Genomic DNA, 23,447 nt, shown 5'->3' with positions numbered 1-23,447 from the left:
GCTTTAAGCTTTTTGCATAAAGCACTGGCTACCCATCATTCATTTTCAGTTGCACTTTGGAATAAATGGTAACGTAACATTCAATTTCCCTTTGAATTCAGAGTTGGAAAGCACACCTAGTTTAACCGAGTAAAGTGAGGCAGCTGCCTCCTTAGAGTGTTCCTTTCAACCTTCTTACGCTTTTGACTTAAAAATGTGTTGTAGAAGAGAAGCAAGCAGAGCAGTGGTAAGGACCCAACCAATTCTAAGACCGACTACCTGATGAGAAAATGCTCATGGATCAAGTGAAACTGAAGGTGAGCTGAAGCAGACATTCTGAAACTTCATTTCAGTAATCAGTTTAAGAATACAGATTTTACTTTTGAAAATGCCAGGGAAGATAAGTAGGGAAAAGAAAAGTTTAAGAACACAATCTCCCACACATACCTCTTTCTTCATTCTGTAATACTCATCAATGGCATATTGGTATTTTGGAGTGCTTATCCCCAGAACAGATGCAATCTTTTCCCCAAGGAAATCACACACTGAAAACAAACACAAGACAGTTGTTGAACACAGTTTCTCTGTAAAAGGTGTTAACTTTCCCAAATGGTTTTCCGTCATTGTACATCACTTAAAAGAGAAAATCTGCTATGCTAAGCTACTTACTTTCAGTTTTCAACTGAAATTTAACTGAAGATTAGATAAAAACATATGGCTACCAACTAGAGTGGTCCTTCAGTCTAATGATACCAGAGAAGTTATTTAATGATAGATGTACACTTTAATCTCGTATCAGTTTTAGTGATGCTCTGTGTTGCATACTGATGGGTTGATAAAATGTATAGATTTTAGCTATCTCTGTTTTCAAGGCTACATTGAATCATATAGATATATGTAGGATTACTTTGCCAAAACATGTAGTGAAGTCAGAAGAACAGCACGGGTGGGCTTGGGTCAGTTGGTTGCTTTATCAAGACAATGGTTAAAGCTCTATTGCTTCAATAAAAGCAAACAAGAAATCAAATATATTGCACTTCAAATTACAAATCTGCCTTTAGGATGCAAATAAATTACTCAGTCATCTTCAGTGAAAACAGAAGTAATCAACTGAATGGTTCTGTGAGTGTACAGTCATTTTATAAATAATCTTACAGACAGAGCTCTTTCAAAAGATCAGTTCAGATGGCAAATACAGGAGGCAAAAGTTAAGAGGGAAGGAGGAAGCATCTAGCTGTCCTCTAACTGATAAAAGACTCCTGGAAAAAAAGAAAAGAAAAAAAAAAAGGAGAGCAATATCTATCTCTGTGAATGAGGAAAAGATACAGCAATGAACAGGACTGTAGTGTAAAGTGTTTCTAAAAATAATAATAGTTTAATCAATAAAATAGACTGCCAATAGTCTTTTAAATACTCACAATCAGGCTGTACAGTGATGGAAATCCCACAGATATTTGTCAATATACAATACAAAATACTTCACACACAAGAACACAGACTCGGACAAGCATTCTAAAAACTTAGTAATTTTTATGAGGTCCACAGGTCAAAGAAACTTCTGTGTAGTGAGTTTAACACTCTGGACAATAAGTCCTATTTTTGTCTATCTTGCAACCTCAGCAGACTGTTGAAAAGTACATGACTAGGCATACTCTTAGAATACTTGCCAGTTGTCTTAGTAAAATCTGATGATTTAGTTAGGTGAAAATTTTTTTCCAAATATCACTCAAAATGGTTCCATAGAAGACTTTATAGGAAGCTGATATGCACCCTTGCCAACATCATCATAACTCCATATTGAGAAAAACAGAAAAATAAAAGTGTTCAGCAAAAGGATTCATGCTTCGTACAACAGTTGTTGATTGAAAATAAATAAATAAATAACATGACTGCCTAAACAAGGGGAAAACACCATCATCTCATTTATACTTTTGGAAAGAGAAAAAATAAAAAAAGACCAGTAGACTACAAAGATTATTTACAGTCTGTCAGAGTGACTCAATGTTCTTCCATGTGTTTAACTAAGAATTAAGTGAATCAGTACCTGATAAGGTTGAGGTGGCAACTCTCAGCATATGAAACCATAAGTAGGGTCCCCATGTGAGCGTTGTCTGTAAACACAAAAACAGCACCAACATGTATAGCTGTATGTTAAAGATACACATTAAGACATGCAAATGCTCAAATAGATCTAGAACAAAATCTGCAGTGGCACCTGTTTGCAGCTACCACAGTATTTTTGCTTTACAGTAAGTATAGACCAGGCATATCTGAAGCAAGATATCACTACAAGATATAACAAATAACCATGGTTTACATCTGGGAACATTATTTTCACCTTTTTTGTTTCCTGCTTCCAGACTTGGGAAGCAACAAGCATTCAGTTCAATCCCAAGATATTTCCTATGACTATAAAGACTTCTTCATTATTTTCTGAATTCTGTCAGACCAAGCAGAGAACTGACCTAACCTCTGATAATTCTCTGATTATAATAATGAGAGAAGCAAAAAATGTCTGTAAGGAAAAAGATGGGGGTGCCACCATTTGTGTAAGAGAAGCTGGAGTTCATAGAGCTCTGCCCAGGCGTGGATAAGGGCCAGCTGAGAGCTTACAGGTAAGGATTAAAGCATTATGGTTGATACTGCAGCATGTGCATGCTATAGGGAAAATGACTAGGAAGAGCAAACGTATGAAGCCTGCTTCACACAGCTAGAAACTGTCTCAATGGTGATTTCCACCTTAACACCTGCTGGAGGAACAACACAGCAGGGCATAAACCCAGCATCGTCCTGACCACAATTTCTTGACACAAGTAACAGAGAAAACAAGAAAAGATGCTCTGGACCTCATGTTCACCCATGAGCAAAGCCTCACTGGGGATAGGAAGGGTGGAGGCAACCTTGGTTGCAATGACTATGAGATGAAGTTCAGAATGCTAAGAGGAAAGAGCCAAGCAAAAAAGCAAAATCATAACTCTAGGCTTCAGGAGAACAGACTTTGGCCTTTTTAGGGATCCGCTTGGAAAAGGCCCATGGGAAAAGGCCCTAGAGGGAAGAGGGGTCCAGGAAAGCTAGCTGAAATTCAAAAATCATCTACTCCAAGCTCACAAGAGATCCATCCCAAAAGTAGGAAGTCAGGCAAAAATGCCAGCAGGCCTATCTTGATAAACAAGGAGCTCTGGCCAAACTCAGCTGTAAAAAGGGAATATAATGAAGGTGGAAGCAGAGATAGGTAACACTGGAGAAATATAAAGCATTCTGAGCATTCAGAGACAGAATTAGGAAAGCCAAAGCACATCAGGAGTTGAATCTAGCAAGAAATGTAAGAGGCAACAGGAAGTGCTTCTGTAAATACCTAAGAGGCAACAGGAAGGTGCAGGCTTACTGCAGAAGGGGGCAGAGGTTCTGATGACACAAGACACGGAAAAATCTGTGGTAGTGAAAACTGCCTTCATCCCACATTTCCTTGTAAGACTGGACTTCAGAAATCTAAAGTACAAGGAGCAAGGTGCGGTGTAAGAAAGACAGTGCAAGAGGATCTGCTTCCAGAATACTTAAGCAAACTGGTCACAGCTAAGTTAGCAAACCCTAATGCAAAATTACTAAGATGGTGAAGGGACTGGAGCATCTTCCACGTGAAGGAAGGATGAGAGAGATAGGGCTATTCAGCATTGAGAAGACTCTGGGGAAATCTTATCCATGAGTACAATCTGTCAAGCAAGAAGCTCAAGCTGGCAGACACAAGTAAAACAGATGCTACATATTTTTGGCAACAGACATTAAAAATATCCTGCCAAGGTAAAAGTGTAAGCAAAGCCAGCTGCTATCCTGCTTATACAAAAGCACCTCCAGCTTGTTGATTACGTACGCAGTTGGCAGATAAGCTAATGACAATCATTTCTCAGTTTGTTCAGTTGAAGAACTCAAAAAAAAGTGCTGGAAAAGCTCATTGCCACAGGTGCAAATAATGGCATTGACAAGCCTTTGTACAATCCTTCATAACGAGGTGACAAGGTCAAAAAGCACTCACAGAGCGCACAGAACAAACAAAAGCCTGCTGTGCAGCAGTAAGTAAGAAGCTACAAGAGCCCCTTTAACATTTAAGGATAAAAAGAGAAGCTGAGCTTCAATGTGACCGAAGTAAATCAGACACAGAGTATTCTAATGTCCTACTGCAGTACCACAAACATTAAATTTCAGTCTCCACAGGCACAGAGATGCTTTCTATTTCTGCTATTCCTCCACCACAATTAAAGATCAGTTTGCTATGTTAGAAGTAATTCTAAGTTCAACTTTGTACGAATGTCTGCTTCCTACAACATGCATCTCTGGCCTAGCTAGATATTTCTTCACTCATTCCAATATTGTTGTGCCAGTTTTGGTACCTTGCAAAAGGAACATTCTTTCAAGTGTCTCAAAAGGCAATATAAAGCCAAAAGAAACCATGTAATGAAGATTCAACAGTTAAATGAAATGCTCTGTAGAGTAAACACCACTGAGAACAAGCAGGGACATGAACACATCCGGGAGAAATAATTCTCCTCTGTTTTTTTTTTTTTTTATTTATTTCCTCAGGGTAAGTTTGGGCAGCTTCTGGCAGAACCTCAGATACCTAAGCAAGAAGGCCAAATATGAGGTGAGAAGAGGTACTGGAGAGAACAAGAACCTTATGGGTGATAAGAACATAAACGTTCTGCGAAAGCTGAATACAAATTAATAGTACTATATGAATTATCTTTGATTTACTGAATGACACTGGAAAATGGTACTGAAGTCAGGTCTTACAGTACCAAAGTCAGTTCAGTAAGAACTGCACACCCAGATGTTATGTATCTTCTTTGTCCAGAGAAGTCTTAACATTCAGTGTAATCAAAACAAGGACAGATAATACTGTATTTCTTGAATGGAATGCAGGACACTAGTTTTATATCAGGGAACAGTATTTCTCCTACCATCATTCTCTTAAGTATATGTTTCTACAGTGCTTAACTATACTATTTTGCTATCATGATATAATTTTGTTTTTTAAAGTTAAAAATATAATGGTTATTTACACTTGATTTTAAATTACAAAACATCCTAATGCACAGTTCTAACCTAAAACTCAGCTACAATATCATCTGTCCAAGTCCACATACAGAAGGTGTCAGTGCACTGCATTTTAAGTAGGAATTAACATAATGAATTCATCCACTGATAAAACCAAGAGGGCTATGATTCAGCAACAGAACATGATATTGTTCCCTAGTATGGTGCTGCCTAAGGGAGCAGACACACTGCTGAACTTCTGAATGTGCCATATAAACAATCCACATCCATATTTCTTTTGCTAGATTTCAGTCCCTAATAACACTTCTTGATCTTTCTAAAGATTGTAGGTTTGGCACTTTGTTTTTTGTTAGGTTGGTTGTTTGCTTTGTTTGTTTGCATTGAGTGTGTGCCTTTCCTCAGAGAAAACGGCAAAATGAGATAAAGAATCATTTACTGATTTAAGAAAAAGCAAGTTGTGTTTAATGAGTTAAATACTGCCAGATACTTTTCCATTGTTTACTGTGTCAAGATGCAAGTTTAATGAGTTTAATTACTGATTGCCTAGTCACTGGCATAACAAGTCCTTCAGTGAATGCAGCAGGTGAAACTGCTATCACAAACTGGTTAAAACAAGATTGAGGAGCATCAAAAATAATCACACATCTCGTGATGAATAGCAATTATTTGGCAACTTTCCTCCCTCGTTGCCAAATTCTTAAAATAAAATCAGACTTTCTGAGTTCTCAATAGCATAAAATAATGCTTTTTTGCTATATGAAGTTAAGCTCCTTTTTGACTAGGAGATATCGGAATAATCTTCCTGTAAGAATATCTTTCAGTCTTTCCAACAAAATGTATCTGTTTTGGAGCTGCTGAAACGTTCTCAGGATAAATGCTAAACATATATAATTGCTTGGTCTGCAAAGGCATTTCTGCCTATTCACCTAATAGGTGAAGGCAACCAAGTGGCAATCCAGGCATAAGCAGAAAGATTATTTTCTGGAACCAGTAAGGTAAAGGTCTTTGTGAACAGAATTGAAGGAGGTTTACAATATAAATTACATTTTTTGATAGAAGATTCAGTTATGAGCAAAGCATTTACAAACACCAAAGAGGCAAAGGAGAACACGAATAATAAAAAACGCTATCTTAAAAAAAGAAATCAGAAAAATGTAGTAAACATGCTCCGTGTTTTGGATTCAGCTCCCTCTCTAAAAACCACAACAGACTGGACACTGATCCAAAAGCAGCAATGAACTGACTTACAGAACTGTCAGAATCACCGCTTCAAAGCAAAACTTAAGACTCACTATTTTATGAGAATTTGTTTTAGGTGGCATCAGCCCATCACACTGAGTCCTTTGGTTCTCATATTATCAGAATACGTACATGTTACCTTGCTTAGTATAGAAGGCATTGCCGCTGTCTGCCTAGCTCTGCAGCGTGACTAAACCAAGGTATGGCTACTGAAGAAGTTTCTTTACAACACAGCAAAATATTTGTTTCTCTTAAGAGTTAAGTTTAAACTCTTAGGTTTAAACTCACTTAGAACCTGCTATTATGCCAATACCAGCTGAGCTTTGAATTTTCATGATTTAAAGTTTCTATTCCAAATATTATGTGCTTTTTCTAAAAATAAATTGGTCCAGGAACAGCTATTATTTGCAACATACTTTTTAGTATCCCAACCGAGATAACAAGTTTTAGACATGCTGGTCTCAGCAAACTGACTACTTAATTGCTTTTATAGAAATCCTACAATAAAAACATTTTCAAGGCAGCTGTTGGCTAAAACATCAAAGCTCAGCTTGGACTAACATTTCTTCAATTCAGTGGCTCAGTTGGGATACACGAAGCATTCAGCAGATAAGGTAAACTTCACTTAATGGCAACCCTTGGTCTAATCAAGTTTATTCTGCCAAGGTAAAAAGCAATGCTTAATAGGGCATACTGTGCTCCACAATAAAGTATTCTACTTCAGAAGGCTCTTTTATTATTAAAAAAATAATAATAATAAAAATTAAATATTTCATAAACTATTGTGGAATAAAGCAATTTTATCTGTACCACACAATATGCTTTTTGGTATTCAGAATAAAATTCAAATTAGGAAAGCAGGAATATGATCCCACAAAATCCTGGCAGTTGTGGATATTTGAGAACTTTTTAGTTAAGTGTCCATCTGTTCAACAGCGTGTACTTCTCTGGCCTCACAACACACATATCAAGTCCTGTGAGCCTTCCATCATGCTAATGCTACTGAGGAGAAATGACAGAGAAACTATACAGATCTAGTCCCCTGCTAACTATAATTGAAAAAAAAAAATAACCTCTGTACGTATCTATGGATATCTGACAGAGCCCTCGTTGTGTGAAGCAGATCTAAGGATCTGAGTCTGAAGATCCATTAATGTTATGGTAGTATTCAGTAAGTTTCACAGTTCTTGCACTTCTAGAGTAAACCCTTAGGGGGAAGAAGAAAAACAAAAATACCCAACAGTGTAGCTTAACAGCTATCGTTTAGCAATTGTTTATAAGTTAAATATATTTGTTTTCAATGATTATACTTTAATTAACATGTAAACTTGACATGCATTTTTATACTGATACACCTGCTCTCAGGCTAATGTTACTTTTCTTTGTGTACAAGAAAGAGGTACTGAGGCATCTGTCCATCCAGGTCTAAATACAGCATCTTTATACTTGAATCCTTTGGAGCTCCAGTCCCAGCTCTCTATAGTCTCATATCAGCTCAATCCTCAAACTATTACTTTTTCTTCAAGCTAAATTAACTTTACAGACGGAATAAAGGAGAACTGATTGATAGTCCTTCACAAAGCACACACCTTGTGGCCACACCACTTCTTCAGAAGAGAAAGAAAACAAAGTCAAACTGTCCACTGAAATCCCTCCTTTTTGTATCCCTGGGAAGGATGCACACACAAATAAGCATAGCAGCTAGTCATACAGTAATTAGCAAACTTTAAACACAACATTTCTTAATCATGGATTCCCAAACCATGATGCACAAGTCATTTCAACAGCAATGCTTATGCCAGGTAGAAAACACCACCAGTTTCTGTGTGTGCAGAGACTCTTATCTCAAGTGTAAGAACAAGCAGCTCTAACAGGCATTTGCCTCCAAAGCACAGACAGGTTGGCTGCTGCACAAGGCAGCAACCCCCAGCCACCTGACAGTACTCAGCACACGGGGAAAGATCTAGCTGATTTTTGGGACCCCACTTCAATCTCAGTACAGGCAAACAAGTACAGAGACGGCTGGGAATGGAGTTCCACAGACAGAAGGCAAGGAACAGGACTGTAGACTCAATTTATGGGAAAATAGAATCATAGGAAGGTAGAGAAGAAATAGTCGGGATACCAGTTTGTGGAGCTATCATAAAAGAAACACAAGACTGCGGATGTGGCAAATACTTCTAAGATTCCTCAGTGCCTAGAGCCAATTGAATTAACTCATATACACCATATCAAATTTGTAACATCAGAACTACAGGAAAAAATGCAAGTAGTTATCCAATAAACCAGTAAGCAGAAATGCATCAAGTGAAGTACTTACAGGATCTACAGGAGGCAACAGGTCTTTTTTCTCTTGTTCATCTTCCTCTTCATCTGTGCTATATTCTTCCATTGTTTCTCCACTTGCAAAGTGAATAACCCTCCTTGGAACTTTCTTCTTCTTTCCTATGACACCCAGCTCCACATTCTCAAAGCCTCTATCTCCATTTGTAAGTTGCTACATACAAGAAAAAACTAAAAATTATCTCAAGTTCACTTCTATGCAGTAAGCTGAAAAACTAGACTTTTCCCTTAAAAAAAACTTCATGATCTGTTTAAGAGTTTTAGATCATTTAGTACATCAGCAATCACCATTAGTACAAGGGCGCATGAAAAAAGCTTAATTAAAACCCACTTAATTTAGCGGGTAAGGATGAATGAAAAAGAGAAGTGTGGGTTTGTTCTTTCAATTGCCGAATACTACAGTGCAGTCTTCCAGTCTAAGAAAAAGCACTGGGAAAGCTTTACTTCTGGTTCAAAGGCCAGTCCATAATTCTTTAGGATAACAACTCACGCGGACAGAGAATTTTAGTAAGTTTTGTATTGTATCCATCAAAAGAGAACCTTCATTTTGGCAAAGCATTTAAATACTACTGCAACAAATGCAAAAGGTGTTTTGAACGTACTTCTATTGTACAGAGAAGGACGCAGAAGACACGAAATGTTAGTCAGCTGCTTTTAATGTACCATGCAGGTTTTTAAAAAGCACACAAGTGCATGTATTGTAGAAGCATGTCATAAGGAACTTAAGGAAAGAAATGCATGCATACGTACATAGAACTAACTTTGAGTAAAATTGACATGTTCCAATTTTTGACTATTTGTCTAGACAAGCTTAGCACAGATCTTCACAGATCACAAATCAAAAATATTAGTAAAAATGTGTATTTTTAACAGACAGTTGTAGGATTACCCTTAATCCTAAACACAGTATCGCTCTTCCTGTCACTTATGCTAGGTTCACTAGGAAAACCAATGGGCACAGTGCAGTGGGACAGGTGAAGGTAGGGAGGCAGAACTGCCTCTTTCATTCCAGGCAATAGATTTATCTCATACCCAGTGAAGAGGGAGGGAATACACCGATCACATGCTATGCCTGATGATGTGGAGAGGGAGTACACACTTTCATCATCCCTTCTAGCCCTCATACTGCAGCTGCAGAAAACTGCAAGTCATTTTGGCTTCCTGCAGTGTTTCTTTAGCTACCGTGGCACATTTTGTGTATGTTTCTGGAGGAACAAAGCAGAATGAAGTGGCAGAATGAAGTTTTCAGTGGTATAATCCAGCTGAAATGGCATTACATTTCCATGCAGAAGCACAAAGCTGACAGCCCTGCGGCTAGTGGACTCTGTTGAGTTTCAGTCCTGAAAACAGCAGCAGTAGAACAGCAAATCTACAGAAATCTGAGTGCTGAAAAAATGCAACAGCCTGAGCACAGGGAGCATCCCTTGTGCTGCCACGAGGGCAGGCACTGCTCACTGCAAGTTGGTTTTGTGTTTTTTGCAGCACAGAGCACCACAGAATTGGCCTCTTAAAAAATTTCACGCTTCTTCATTGGCACAGAACAATGATTCCATTTTTCATGGTTAGTCGCAGTACTGAAGAGCACAATTTCTTATGACTACTTATTGTGATCAATAACAGTAAGCCTCACTACAAGCTCCTAGAAATCCTTCTGATTTTGATTCATTTAACTCAAATAGTTCAAATATCTTTTAGCTTAGAAAAATAGTGTAATAAGTTTTTAAAATTTAAAAGCAAGTTTTAATTCTCTGGCTATAGAAACTGTACACTTCTCAGTGCATTTCTGTACCCCTCTTACACTACCTGTGGAAAGGAGCACAGCACATTTGGTTCTGTTACAACATTTTGGACAAATGTAATCAATACAAAAAAAGAATCAAGGAACAATGAAACATTTCCCTTAGTAATCTGGTCCAGAGACTTAAATTTACTTAATAAAATAAAATGCATCAGCTGCTGCTTTGATTATTACATGGGCAGCAAACCCAGATGTTGTTTCCAGTCATCCCTGTGGCGTTTGTCGTTTTAATATTCACATGCACAACACCAACAAAAGCCTCCTGTCCCAGCTGCAAGCAGAAGCCGTTTTATTTTATTTCTCTTCCCAACAGGGTCTGCTAAAAAATGTGGCAATACAGATCTTATCTATAATTATCACCCAGACTCACTTTATAGCTAAACACAACAGTATCTTCTGTTTGAGGCCTTACACATTTACCTTCTTTTTCCAATCCAGGAGCTGTCATGCAGGTCACCCCTGATGGGCACACCTCTGGTCAGGCTGCCATCTCATTTTCCTCCACAGGCCTATTCCCACCACCACATTACACGAGTCCTGAAAGCCCTGGCACGTGGCATGACAAACAAATGCTGTAAAAGCATTTACCTTGGCTTCCATACTGCCAGCTATTAAACACGAGGCTAGTTACTTTTGTACTTTCTGCTTCAGCTTTAGTTGTGAAGATGCTTTGTGAAGTCTGTTGCGCTATCTCCTTTTCCTTTCAAATGCCCCCTTGGAATTCTTAATTCACTTTGTGACCCTCACACATCTCCCCTGTTGGAAGGTTACATCCCAAAGTGCTGCTCCTCATTACTCCTTTCAATCCCTCTCACCTCGGCTTTTGACAGAAGCACACAGAGCAGGGAGCACTTCAGCTGCGCTGGTACAATGCCCAGCACCATGGATTTCCAGCCCACAACCAAAATGCCAAAACAAATAAACTACGATTATGGATGAAGTGTGTCAGGACACCTGCAGCTGGCGGCACTCAGCACAACTAACACAGGACAATGCAACAGCCTCAAGTTTCATTGAGGAGAAGAAAAAGAAAACTAAATGACAAAGAGGAGAACATACCACTCACTTTGTCATCCTCCAGTCCGTCAGAACTTAGGCTGCGTACTGAGCTTTTGATCCGAAATGCCAAAGCTCGTGCCTCTCTCACTCTCCCAGAAAAGTAATTAGTTCACAAAGAGCTGCTGGCCTGACGGCACTAGACAGTAGGAGGCTGTAATACTAATCAAGACTCAGTCCTGCCCATGCTATCCTGCCTGCTTGCATTTGTATTATTTTTATAATCCTCCTTAACTTTCTACCATGTGTTTCAAGCGAAATTAAACCGCACGAGTCTTCTGCAAGCAGAAAACGATGAAGTGAAGGTTGGGAGAGCAGAACTGTAAAGAAGCCTTCGGAACCGCAGGGCTCAGGACGCCAGCGCACAGCCAAGGCGCGGCACAGGAGCACCGGGCGCACAGCCTGAGCCGCTGCCGGATGAGCGCTCTGCAGGTCGAAGTCTGCCCGAGACGCGGTGTCGCGTGCGGCCGAGGCAGTGATCTCTGACGCCTCAGCTCTGTCGCTGACACGCTGGCTGGAAACGGATAAGCCGCCCTGATTCAATATTTATCAGGCGATTTGTAAGGCGTTGTTCGCCCGTGAAACAGAAGACGCCCGCGCTGCAGGCTGTAACTACAGCGCACCGAAGGGCAGAGCCGCTCCGGCTGCCGCCCACACGACCACCAGCCCTCCCGTTGGGCTCGGCCACGCACGCCGCGGCCCCGGCCGACCCTCCCCTGCCTCTCCCCGCCGAGCTCCGGCGGTCCCGCTCACCTGCTCGGGCTCCATGGCGCAAGCGGCGGCCGCGGGGCCGGCGGCGGGCGCGCAGTAGAGGGTGATGGCGGACAGCCCCTGCTCCATCCTCCCGCCCGCCGCGGCGCCGGGGGAGGGCGGCAGCGGCCCGCCGCGGCCCAGGGAGGCGAGCAACCGGGCGGCGCCGCCCGTCACACCGCCCGGCGGGGCGGAGCGCTGACAGAGGGCAGCTGGGGCCTAGTGGGTCTGGCTGTGCTCCCGTCCCTAGGCCTCTGCCCGGGGAAGGGGGAAACGCGCGGGGCCTGGGCGCCTTCTCGAGCCACACCTCGGGCATCGCGTCCTCCAACTGCGGCAACCAGAGCCAGGAGAGCCCGGGGAGAAACGTACAGGGGATGACTACCGGGAACGGGCTCCTCAAACAGGGCGGACTGAGCTCCCCGGCCTGCTCTGCGTCCCCCTCACATCTGCTTCTCTGCCCGTTGGGGTGGCAGGGGGTTGAAGTCTCAACTCGAGCAGGATTTCACCTCAGGAAAAAAAGCATTAGAGCATTAGCAGCCCTTCCAGCACAGCTGCCTGCAGATAGAGGAACTATCACCCCTCACCAAAAAAGAAAAACAGGGGGAGAGGGGGTGCAGAAAGACAAATTCTGAACCTTTGGAAAAGGCCCCACCTCACACCTTTTAAAGGAGAAACAAAAGAAAAGTAAAAAGAGGGTGTTCTGGCCCCTGGGACTTATCTGGGTGAGAAAATAACATGCATTCCCAGCAGGCAAGGAAAAGCATTTGCTTTCAATTAATTGGTTTGCTTTATGGGAGCAGCAGCAGCAAGCAAAGTGCTCTTTCTCCAAACTGCACACTGAAGGCTTTTGTTACTGCTAACACCTTAACAAAGGGCCAGAACTCACCTAGGAGAAAGCACATCAGCCACTGCCAACAGCTAGAGAACACAAGCAGAAGAAGCAGCATTTTCAAGGTCCTGCTTACAGAATCAAGGAGCGAATTAATCACTTTTTCCAAGGTAGGAGTCAATGGCTGGTATAAGCACTGCCATTATTTACATGAGGACAAGGATGACACAGGATTGAAGGACAACTGAGTATGACTTCTAAGGAACTATGCTCTGTAGCACAGACAGGCTCTTGGAACATGTCTTAGTATTGCAGTCTCTCAGAGGAGAGCAGTCATGAGCAAAAAAATGCATCCTTTTCAATAGCTGCAATGAAAGAATATAAATATTTCAGCTGCCAGAGTCATCCTTGTTCTTTGCAAAGGTGACAAATTACATAAAAACTGTTGCTCTAGCCCTGTAGGGAAGACTTCTCATTAAAGAACAGCAACCAAACAAGCACACATTAATGACTGTTCCACAGCTGGTGAGTCTTTTTTTTTTTTATGCAGAACAGCACAATCAGAGTTTGCACACACTTTGACATGCACCACCTTCCAAAAGCAATAAACACACATTAGAAAACTGTTTCTACGTTAATGTGCCCTATTACGTACATATCTAAACTTGTTAATGCACTGTGGAGAGGGTTACAAACTGCAGGATGCCACTGATTTTAAAGTAAGGACGTGCATCTAGAACATAAGTATAAGGAGTTATTTGGTATGTTGCTCTCTTAGCCATCGGTTCCTCCTAGTGGCGTTCTCCAGGCACTACAATTACCTGATGACCTGAATTTAGATTCAGCGATGTGTCCAGACAGTAAAACAGGAGACACACACAAGAAGCCTAACAATAAAATGATGTAATACTTGCACTTTCAAACATTGTACAAAGCCTCTCTTGTCTTAGTGCAATTAAGAATACCAAACCGGAAGAATACAGAGTACATTCCACTCTGTGCTCTGCAGAACTCACATTTTATTTCCCACACTCTTAACATTTTGTTCTCCTATAGTGCAATAAGAGGGTTTTATAGACCATTCTTTAAAGTCAAACTTTAAAAAAAACAAACAAACAACCATAATTCAAATCTTTAGGCAGTTGTTCCTAACAGGGTCTGAAGACTGTCCCATTTGGCATGATAAGAGTGCACACCTATATGTTATTGCTGAGTAATGTACTGCTGTTTGTTTATACCAACATATATCTCAGAAATAACAAATCACACATCCTACACTAACAGAACTGTGTACACTCACCCAACTGCTAGCTGGGTGAGCCAGCAGAACTCTATTCCTGTACAGTAGCAGCAGTGATAATATGAAAATTCTAAAGACTAAAACTAAACATGTGCAATGAATTGAAAATAGGAAGAGTAAACTGCTAATAACTTGACAGTCCAGCTGAGTCCGTACAAGAGCACAGAGCTTCACTGTTCCATCCTCAATATGCCTATTCATGTATGATTTCTATCAACAGCATTCAAATTAACTATCCACTATCCCCAACTGTGTTGCACACCAAGATTTGTTTTCCAGTCACTGCTACACGGTTTTGTATATTGTATTAGTTTTTATTGCTCAAGAACTGAAAAATACTATAAAAACAAAGTTTGCATAAATACATACCTTTTAAATAGTTGAGGGCAGCACCCACACAAGCCTGTGATACAAAAGTATTCATTGTTTTTTTACATTTAATATATTGGTATTGAACTTGAACAGTCCTTTCTGATTACTTATGTGGCTAAAATGCAGTGTTGTAGTGAATGGTGTATCTACAGATTTTTTAGCATCCTCTATAGGTAAGAATATATGTACCATTAGCAGTGCAGAAGATAGTTCCACATTATAAATTAAGTTACAGCACATTTTATTAGCAGAAGAGTATGTTTTCCTACAGAAATCCTATCAGCTGTGTTAGCTGTCACCTTTTCAAACAACATTAACAGGTGGACATATTTTAATTACTGCATTTAATTTTTAATCACTAAACTAAGAAATAGAAATGGGTGCATTTACAACCCAAGCACACTGCAGTATATAAGTCCGTAACAATCTCCTTCCTTAAAATAAGGGTTAAAAAGTTTACCATATTTGTTAAGATATCAAATTTTAACCAGCTTGCATAGCTTCTCAAATGCCTGTAGATTCTAACCATATCAGACCAACACAGTGGATGACATAGGAAATTAAGAACAGAATGTAGCTGAGTTGGGGCAATATGGTCTGCCAAATACAGCTGTTTTTAATTCAAGTTAAAGTTCTATCTACTATATATTATTAACTACCCTCACCAAAGAAGAACAGTTTAATTGGTAGTCTGGTATGAAGATTATCAAGCTGTCAAATATACTGAAGATGTCTGTATGCACACACTGTTAGTTGCTTCATTCTTTATGTATATGGAGAGAACTACAGAATTCTGAAGAACAAAATCCTATGCCAAACTAACACACTATCTTCAAAAATCTGAGCAACAGCAGCATATTTCGGATGTTGAACTAGTTACATTTTATATGCCTGTACAAACAATGAATGTACAGATGTTGTGGTATACCAGAGAGCTTGGCTACGTAGTTATTACACCAAAGCAAAAAAGATGGGATGCTTACCCATATCCTGGTCTCACTTGTGAAACTCCAGCAGAGACCTTTCCTGCTGGCAGTCAGCTCTTAAATGGGTCTAGGAGAGGTGGAGCCTGGCTCCACCTCTTCCGGCAGCACAGGTGAATTGCCTTCACCTGCGCTCCTGTGGCTGACTCATTGCTCACTTCAGGTGATTAATCAGAGGTTCAGGCCATGATTCAGCAGTTCCCATACAATGCCAAAGAGTTACAGCAGCAATTAGAAATATATAAAATTAAGGAAGTCTCGTTACATATTAATAAATGATCAATATGAAAGAATTGAAAAAAATAATCCATTCCTGTGTTAATAATTACTTGATTTTATTTTACAGTATATTTGTGACATTTTATGTACTATAACCAAAGATCAGGGTTGTTTACAAATATAATGGCTGCCATTTAATGTAAACAATTAAAAAGTGTCTCTAAATATTAAAATTTTACATCATTAAATTCACTTACTCTTTGTGCCATCAGGTATTACAGGAGAGGAACTAATTTAAGCAAAAATAGTTTTCAGAAATTAGATGTAGAAACCAAGAAGCTTGAATAGCATTTTAAAAGATCACTCTGCCCATCACTGTAAAAAGGAATAAAGCAAATCCTTTCACTGAAGTTGCAACTAATAGTCAAACCAGTCCATTTTTATTAAGGCTTCTTTACATATTATTGAATCCCATCATGCCTTTCATATTCCCAGCAGCACCCTGTTGGAACTGTCTCATCATTGACTGCAATCCTGCCATGCCACCTACAGAAAATAAGCGAGAATACGTATGTGTTAATTAGTTTTGAAGCACAGCTATCTTGCTTCAAAAAAGCCCATGTGCTGTAAAGAGGCCATTTTGGTAATATACGAATGAAAAACCAAGACTCAACCAGGCTTAAATAACTATCAAAATATGGGCATCTGACAAAGAAATTACAGGAGGATCTACAAACAAGGCTTAGTAGATTTTAAGACGACCTCTTCATTAAAATCTTGACAAAATAAAAAATCTTGGAGGAATTACCATTATCAGCATGCAAGACTTGAATATGGAAGTTTTTACTGAAAGATGTTAATGTGAACATTACTTATCTGAGGCAAACCCTGGAAGAGGAGAGAGGTTCAGAAATGCACTTTAAAACAGACATGCTTGAAGTGATTCATTATTTTGTCAGACACTACTCCAACTGCTCATTTTGAGAACTGAATCCAAATGAAGAGTCTAGAAAAAGCATTTCTAAGTGCAAAGTATTCATAACACATCAACTAAGCTTTCTGATTCTTGTTAGAAGGCATGAAGACACATAATACTGATAGATAATGAACAGGTTTTCACATCACCCTCAATTCCATAATATCTCAAATGGATGAAGCGTAACAGACCCTTGCTGAAGCCATAAAAAGGCAATGCATACCCATATGATGAAGGACTCTTGGATCCATCATCTTCGCCATCTGTTGGTTCAGCTTGGCCAGCTGTGATGGGTTTACATTCTTGGACATATCACCACCTTAAAGAAAATGGAAGAAGCAAAGTATATTAATGTACAAGGCTAAAAAAACCCCCAAAATTCTGCATTTTGTTTTTGTTTTATCTCCTCCTTCTAAAATCCACTTAACAATCAAAAGCTACTACATCAGTCAAAGTACTCAAGGATGAGCAGTCTCTGTTCTCCCCTCCCTCCCAGCAGACTCAAATATCAGTATTAGTAGAAATGGACTCTACATTGGTTAAGCCAAAAAATACAATAGTTTTGACTGCCACATTATATATCAGCATCATGAAGAACAAAACAGCTCTTACACAAGAGCTTACAAACATGAGAATTAGTGAACTACAACTCAGTCCTCCTCTCATAATACACCTAATATATGTTGAATTTCCTGTGTTCACATATCAAGTGGCCTCCACACTGTTTGTCTTTCTTTTACCTTTGAAAAGTCCTTTGATACCTCCCATCTTTTTCACCATCTGTGCAAATTTAGTGTATTGGGTCAAAAGCTCCTGGACATCTCTAGTAGAAACACCTGAACCTCTTGCTACTCTTTGGATTCTTCCTGGCTGCTTACTGAATACTTTGGCACCATCTGTACTGTCAAGTTCTGCAATTACAGGAAAGGAAAAATTAAGTTTTGTTACTGATTACAGCTGGTAGCAGAAATGAAAACAACTGTGCTGAGAATTTAGCTGAGCCAGAGAACAAAAAACTAGTTTTAGAAGAGATGATACAGAATTGTACAAATATAATTGAGAGTATTCTAGGGAATAGCACTAAATGATTGTCCTTCGTATGTCAAATCACAGTGGAAGAAAAAGTTCCTAGAAACAATTTATTCTTTTAGCATAACCAGTCAAAGCCCTATTTATAGGTTTAGCTCAAAGGTAAGAGTACACCTCTCCTGTAAAGTTATGGATAGATTAGAAACAGCACACCTTCCAGAGACCAGGCTGTATCACCAAGCATATTTGAGTGGGAGAAAGATACAAAAGAAAGACAGTGACTCTGAAGATGAAACATTTTCATTTGAAAGGACAGCATTAATAATTTAAAAAGCATAGCTACACTATGGAAAACAAAAATGAATTATCAACAGAATGCTTTCAAATTTTATCTAGCCTCCACAAGAAAGCAGCCACAGTAAGTATCCACAGTAAGTATCCACATAACCAGTATATCTTTAAGAATGGACAGAAAGTTCATACAGCACAGGGATACATATGTACTCTTCACTATTTCTAAGAGTGAAATGTTCCTCCCACTCTTCCATCATCTCAGACACACCCTTACGTCTACCTTGTTGCCCAAAACAATCTTTAGTCTTGTTCAAGAAAGAAAAATAGTGATTGAAATTTGTTTTTACCTTGATCATTCATACTGTCCATTATAGTCATCAATTTCTTTAGCCTTGCCATTGATTCTTGTTCATTGCCTTTACTCATAAAGTCAGTCCCAAAACCAGGAATCATACCCTGTTTTAAAATGCAACACAAAAGCTGTGTCAGAACAGGCAAAGCTGACTTTAAGAAATACAGACAAGACGTTTTAGTTCAGCAGGTATGTATTCCAGTAGACAAATAATTTCACTTTTTTGAAAAATATAAAGTACAGATTGAAGTATCAGTTTCAGTAAAGGATTTTAAGTTTACAGCAGAATTTTGTCAGCTATAAAGCAGAAACCGATAAAACAAATTTTAGGATAACTAACCAGGATCTGACTGAATGGTCCCATTTTCATGATGTTTTGGAATTGTTCATACATATCTCTTAGTGTAAACTGACCTGAAGTACAACAAAAAGAAGATTAGCAAAGGTTACGCTAACATTTTGCTGTTACTACCCTTCCTCAATTACACTTTATATTTACAGGGTAAGTACTATACTGGATAAACAAGCAGATAAGTAAACCTCAACTATTAATATGGCTAAGCCATTTCTGACGGCACACATTTAAGAGTATTATGCTAGTTCATCTGCATTACAGTTCTACTTGTCACTTGATGAAAAACATAGCTATTTATTGCCCAAAACATTTACTAGAGAATGACCATTCTTCAGCACGCACTTGGAACAAGTTACTTGTCTATGCATTCAAGCTTTGGAAACAACTTACCATGTTTGAGCTTTTCTATGAGTGCCTCGTTATCATCCAACTTTAATTCATTTACCTTATCTATCAATCCTTCAATATCACCCATGCCTGGAAAACAAAACCAAATCTGAAGTTGGCATTGAAGAAATCACACTTAACTTTCAATTATCCAACTCAAAGTATCTTGTGCACAGCTGCATGTAGTACATACCAAGAAGTTTGCTGATGAAAGGCTGTGTTTTGAAGGGTTCGAAGTCATCTATGTGCTCACCAGTTCCAATAAAAATAATAGGAGACTTTGTAGCAGCAACTCTGCAGTGAAATATGTATATTATGAGACGACTTCTCAGCTAGAGATCATCAACACAACACAAACACAACATCAGCACAATCTCTTAAGTATCTTTCATACACCAAGTTATTAATGCAAAAAAAAAAAAAATAAAATAAAAAATCCAGCATTTGCAATGGAAAGCGGGGAGTAGCTGGCAATACTTTTTCACTGCCAAGTTCCAGAACCTTCAAAGGATAGAAAGAAAAATAAGCCACATCCATTCTATCTATAATACTGGGAGGTCAGATGTTGGCTAACTTTGTTGTCTGTTGTGGGAGGAACCCTAAAAATATTCTCACTTTCAACGCAGGAAAAAAAACAGGAAAAGATATGGAAAAATATCAAAACCTTTAAAAGAATCAATCAGTAGCAATAACTTTAAATGAATTCTGTTTCCCATCTGCAGAAAGTGGAGAACAGACACAGCAGACAGCTCATGACAGCAAGAACTTATTTCTGGTATTTTCACTTTGCTTTTAAGTTCAGTTTTCCATCACTGCACTATAAATAACAGCAAAATACATATGGCAGATGAAGAATTTTAACACTTAACATCCAAATCAAACAGTGATTTAGCAAGTAGGTGTCAGATAACTGTTTTGACATATAATCTTGCTCCATGCAAGCTGTATCATCCAAAAGCAGCTGGAGGTGAGTCTAACATAGAAGCAGAAGATAATATCACATGTTCTAGTGAACAAAGGTTGTCAACATACAGCGTATGAGAAGCCCAACAAGAATGGACTTCAGAAAAGCATAACTGCTGATTTACCTTTCATCAAGATGCTTGACACTGGATTTAGAAATTTAATGTGCATCACAGATCTAGAGCCATTACATTTGATTAGCTAGAATTTCTAGCATTTCAGTAAAAAATTTGGACATAAATGAAAGGAAAATAAACATAATGTGAAAAGATTATTACATCCAATTTTATATTTATATTTTTAGTTAGGTCTGCTAAACAAGATGCAACAATAATTGTATTCTGTTCTGAGAAGACAGAAGTCTGATGCGACAATACTACTGCATTGGAAGTACATTCTAATAATTGATACTGAATGTCAACACTGAAATTAGTGTTAATAAATAAGATAAAAAAATAAGATAGAAATAGCTACTTAGATCTCCAGATGCCCTGTAACTTGACAGAGATGCTTTCACTTGACAGGTTTCTGTGAAGCACTAACACGTTTGTCCATCCGTGGCCAGACACCCCTATTATATCACAGTACTTACGCACTAAGGGCGCCACCTCCTTTTGCATGTCCATCAAGCTTAGTCACAATGACAGAAGCTACATCTACTTTATCTTTGAAAGCTTTAGCTTGAGCTTCACAAGCTTGGCCAATGGAAGCATCCATCACATACACAATATTATCTGGTTGCTAGGAAGAAAAAAGAAGGATTTTTTTCTGCATTCTTAATGTTTGCTGATGTATTACATTCAGTAACAGAAGTTCTTGCAATACATTTCTATGAGCAGTATTACCTAAGGACCGCTTGAAAATGCAAAAAAAATGTTCATATACAGAGTATTAAAAATGTTCAATACACAGCATTAAAATTTTGCAGTTCTTATGTTTTGAATGATTTCAGATAGTATGCGAGCCAGCAAGATGATCAGCAGCTACAAGCAATTAACATCTTCCATTTGTTTTTCTCGTTAAAAACTTTAATATGTCCACTCCTTTGAAAACAAGTTACCCAACAGCATGACTTGTGTGGGAGCTGCCATATTGTTCTGCAAGACTACAGAATCCAAAATTAGATATTTAGAATTCACACAAGAAACACCAACTTCATTCACATATCCAACTCGCTGAACATTCTGTTTCAAGGCAACTATTTGTAACAATCACAGAAAAGGTTGTACACAAAGCTACAGAAACTTAACTTACTTTTTTTTAAATCTAGTTCACATTGCAAAAATTCTGAAAGGCAAAGTTCAAGCAGGAATTGTAGTCTAGTTAAATGCAAGCATCCTTAAATTACAGATCCAACAACTAAAACTGACTCAGTGCTATTAAGCACTGATCATCTCTCTCATTTATTCATAGCAGCTTATAATTTCTAGCTTATTCTAGATGTTAGAAGTGCTTCCCATAGACTGAAAACCGCATAGAACACTAGGAAGTAAGCAATTAATTGCAGTTGCATTACTATAACAGTAGTGAATGTACTTCTTGAAGCTACTCACTATGGCATTAGCAACTTGTAGCATCTCTTCAAACAACGAGTCTTCCTGTTTGTGACGTCCACTTGTATCAACGATGATAATTTCAAAGTTTTCATTCTTAAATTTCTCAACACCTTCTGATGCAATAATTACAGGATCCATTTCTGTATAACTGATCAAAGAGAAATATCATTACATATGCAATTCTTTATTCCCAAATTAAACCTTTTATTGCTTGACTGTAAACTTATTAATCATAAATCTGCTTGGATTCCAAGATTGACTTCCTCTCATGTCAAGCCAAAACTGATTAAGGTTACACCTTTCTAAATCATTTACCCTTACTGTTCAGTGAACTGAAGTACAAAGGACTGTCGCATCTACTGAAGACTGCACTAGGCCCTGCTAGCCCTTCTCTGAAGCCCTAGTTCATCTCCATGAGATGGCAGTGCACCTCTGAGGCAAGAAGGCCAATGGCCTCCTTTGCTGCACTGAGAAGAATATTGTGAGCAGGTCACAAGGTTTTTCTACCCTTTACTCAGCTCTAGTAGGGCCACAGCTGGAATACTGTGTTTAGTGTTGGGAACCCAGAACAAGAGAGACAGTTTGCAAAGGTGCCAACTGCAACACAGGAACTTCCAGAGGAACATGAGGAAAAATAATTTACTGAGGATGACAGAGCACTGGCATTGGTTGCTTGCAGAGGTTGTGGATCTCCTTCTCAAGAGATGTTGAAAATCCATCTAGAACTGATCTTGTGCAACCTGCTCAAGCAAGCTGGGGGTGGACTAGATCTTCAGAAGTCCACTCAGAACAAATGTTAATATATTATATATACACATATGTATATATAATAAATATATATAAATAGTTAAGCAACAGTGAACAGGATTTTGTAAGATATTCAATAAGTAACAATATATCATTAAACCTGCACTGTTCTCCAAACTGATTCTGAGAGATGCTTACCTCCCATAAAAAGGAATTCTTGCTTTTGTTGCATTCTGCTTTAATTGGTCAAAAGCACCTGTAAGACAGGTATGGTCATGGAAATATTAAAAAAAAAACCACCACACAAAAATAAGCGTTAGAGAGAGAACTGTATCATTAGTAGCTGTTTGTATTACCTGCTCTGTATGTGTCTGCACATATTAAACACGTCTTCCAACCTTTCCTTTGATAGAAGTATGCTAACTGTTAAAAAAAAAACAAAACAAGTGGTTACACCAAAATCCCACAACAAAGTATAACACTATGTAATGGCTTAAAGTACAAACTTGAGGACAAAGTCAAGCCAGCCTTGGTATACCTGTGATCACTTAGTAACATCATACAACCATCAAGTGTTAGCATATTGGAAAAGCATGATATACAAGTAACTGTTCAATTAGACAAAAACAGTGCTTGACTCTGCTTCTAATTTCAGTTTCCTGAGCTAAGAATAGCCTCTGTTTCTATTTTATTAGTTCTTAATAATGCAAATAGAATTAGCTTTTGAATACTAGCCAAAGTAGTAAGTTATTAACTACAGCAATGGCTAAAACTTGAGCATTTCTTTGCTTTTTTACTTCCAGAGGAACAAAGATATTCCAATCACAAGGATTTGTTTCAAAGCAATGAATAGAATCCTTACTATTATGTA

The 23,447-nt window shown here is 38.8% G+C and overlaps 1 protein-coding gene and 1 long non-coding RNA gene across 4 annotated transcripts in view; one reads left to right on the top strand and one right to left on the bottom strand.

Annotated features, from left to right (window-relative positions):
• LOC128087359 (signal recognition particle 54 kDa protein) overlaps nucleotides 1-23,447 on the bottom strand; it is a 31,451-nt gene that overhangs the window by 2,577 nt on the left and 5,427 nt on the right. The window contains exons 6-16 of one of the 3 annotated variants that reach the window (XM_052696848.1): nucleotides 22,933-22,999; nucleotides 22,775-22,832; nucleotides 21,827-21,977; nucleotides 20,866-21,014; nucleotides 19,504-19,604; nucleotides 19,314-19,400; nucleotides 18,909-18,982; nucleotides 18,564-18,672; nucleotides 17,634-17,804; nucleotides 17,117-17,212; nucleotides 427-524 (exon numbers count right to left, since the gene is read on the bottom strand). In XM_052696848.1, coding sequence (XP_052552808.1) covers nucleotides 427-524; nucleotides 17,117-17,212; nucleotides 17,634-17,804; nucleotides 18,564-18,672; nucleotides 18,909-18,982; nucleotides 19,314-19,400; nucleotides 19,504-19,604; nucleotides 20,866-21,014; nucleotides 21,827-21,977; nucleotides 22,775-22,832; nucleotides 22,933-22,999 — 1,161 coding nt within the window. Of the gene's footprint in view, nucleotides 1-426; nucleotides 525-2,023; nucleotides 2,091-8,587; nucleotides 8,765-12,217; nucleotides 12,380-16,012; nucleotides 16,464-17,116; nucleotides 17,213-17,633; nucleotides 17,805-18,563; nucleotides 18,673-18,908; nucleotides 18,983-19,313; nucleotides 19,401-19,503; nucleotides 19,605-20,865; nucleotides 21,015-21,826; nucleotides 21,978-22,774; nucleotides 22,833-22,932; nucleotides 23,000-23,447 lie in introns of those variants that run through there. The other 2 variants (XM_052696846.1, XM_052696847.1) reach the window with 2 other exon arrangements.
• Nucleotides 274-8,590, top strand: LOC128087376 (uncharacterized). Its single transcript, XR_008209808.1, has 3 exons — nucleotides 274-296; nucleotides 2,340-3,777; nucleotides 4,555-8,590. It is a non-coding gene; the product is annotated as an uncharacterized LOC128087376 (long non-coding RNA).

Source organism: Tympanuchus pallidicinctus, unplaced genomic scaffold (assembly GCF_026119805.1).
Source record: "Tympanuchus pallidicinctus isolate F22 unplaced genomic scaffold, pur_lepc_1.0 scaffold3, whole genome shotgun sequence".
Classification (NCBI taxonomy): domain Eukaryota; kingdom Metazoa; phylum Chordata; class Aves; order Galliformes; family Phasianidae; genus Tympanuchus; species Tympanuchus pallidicinctus.
This window is presented reverse-complemented; position numbering and strand designations above follow the sequence as displayed.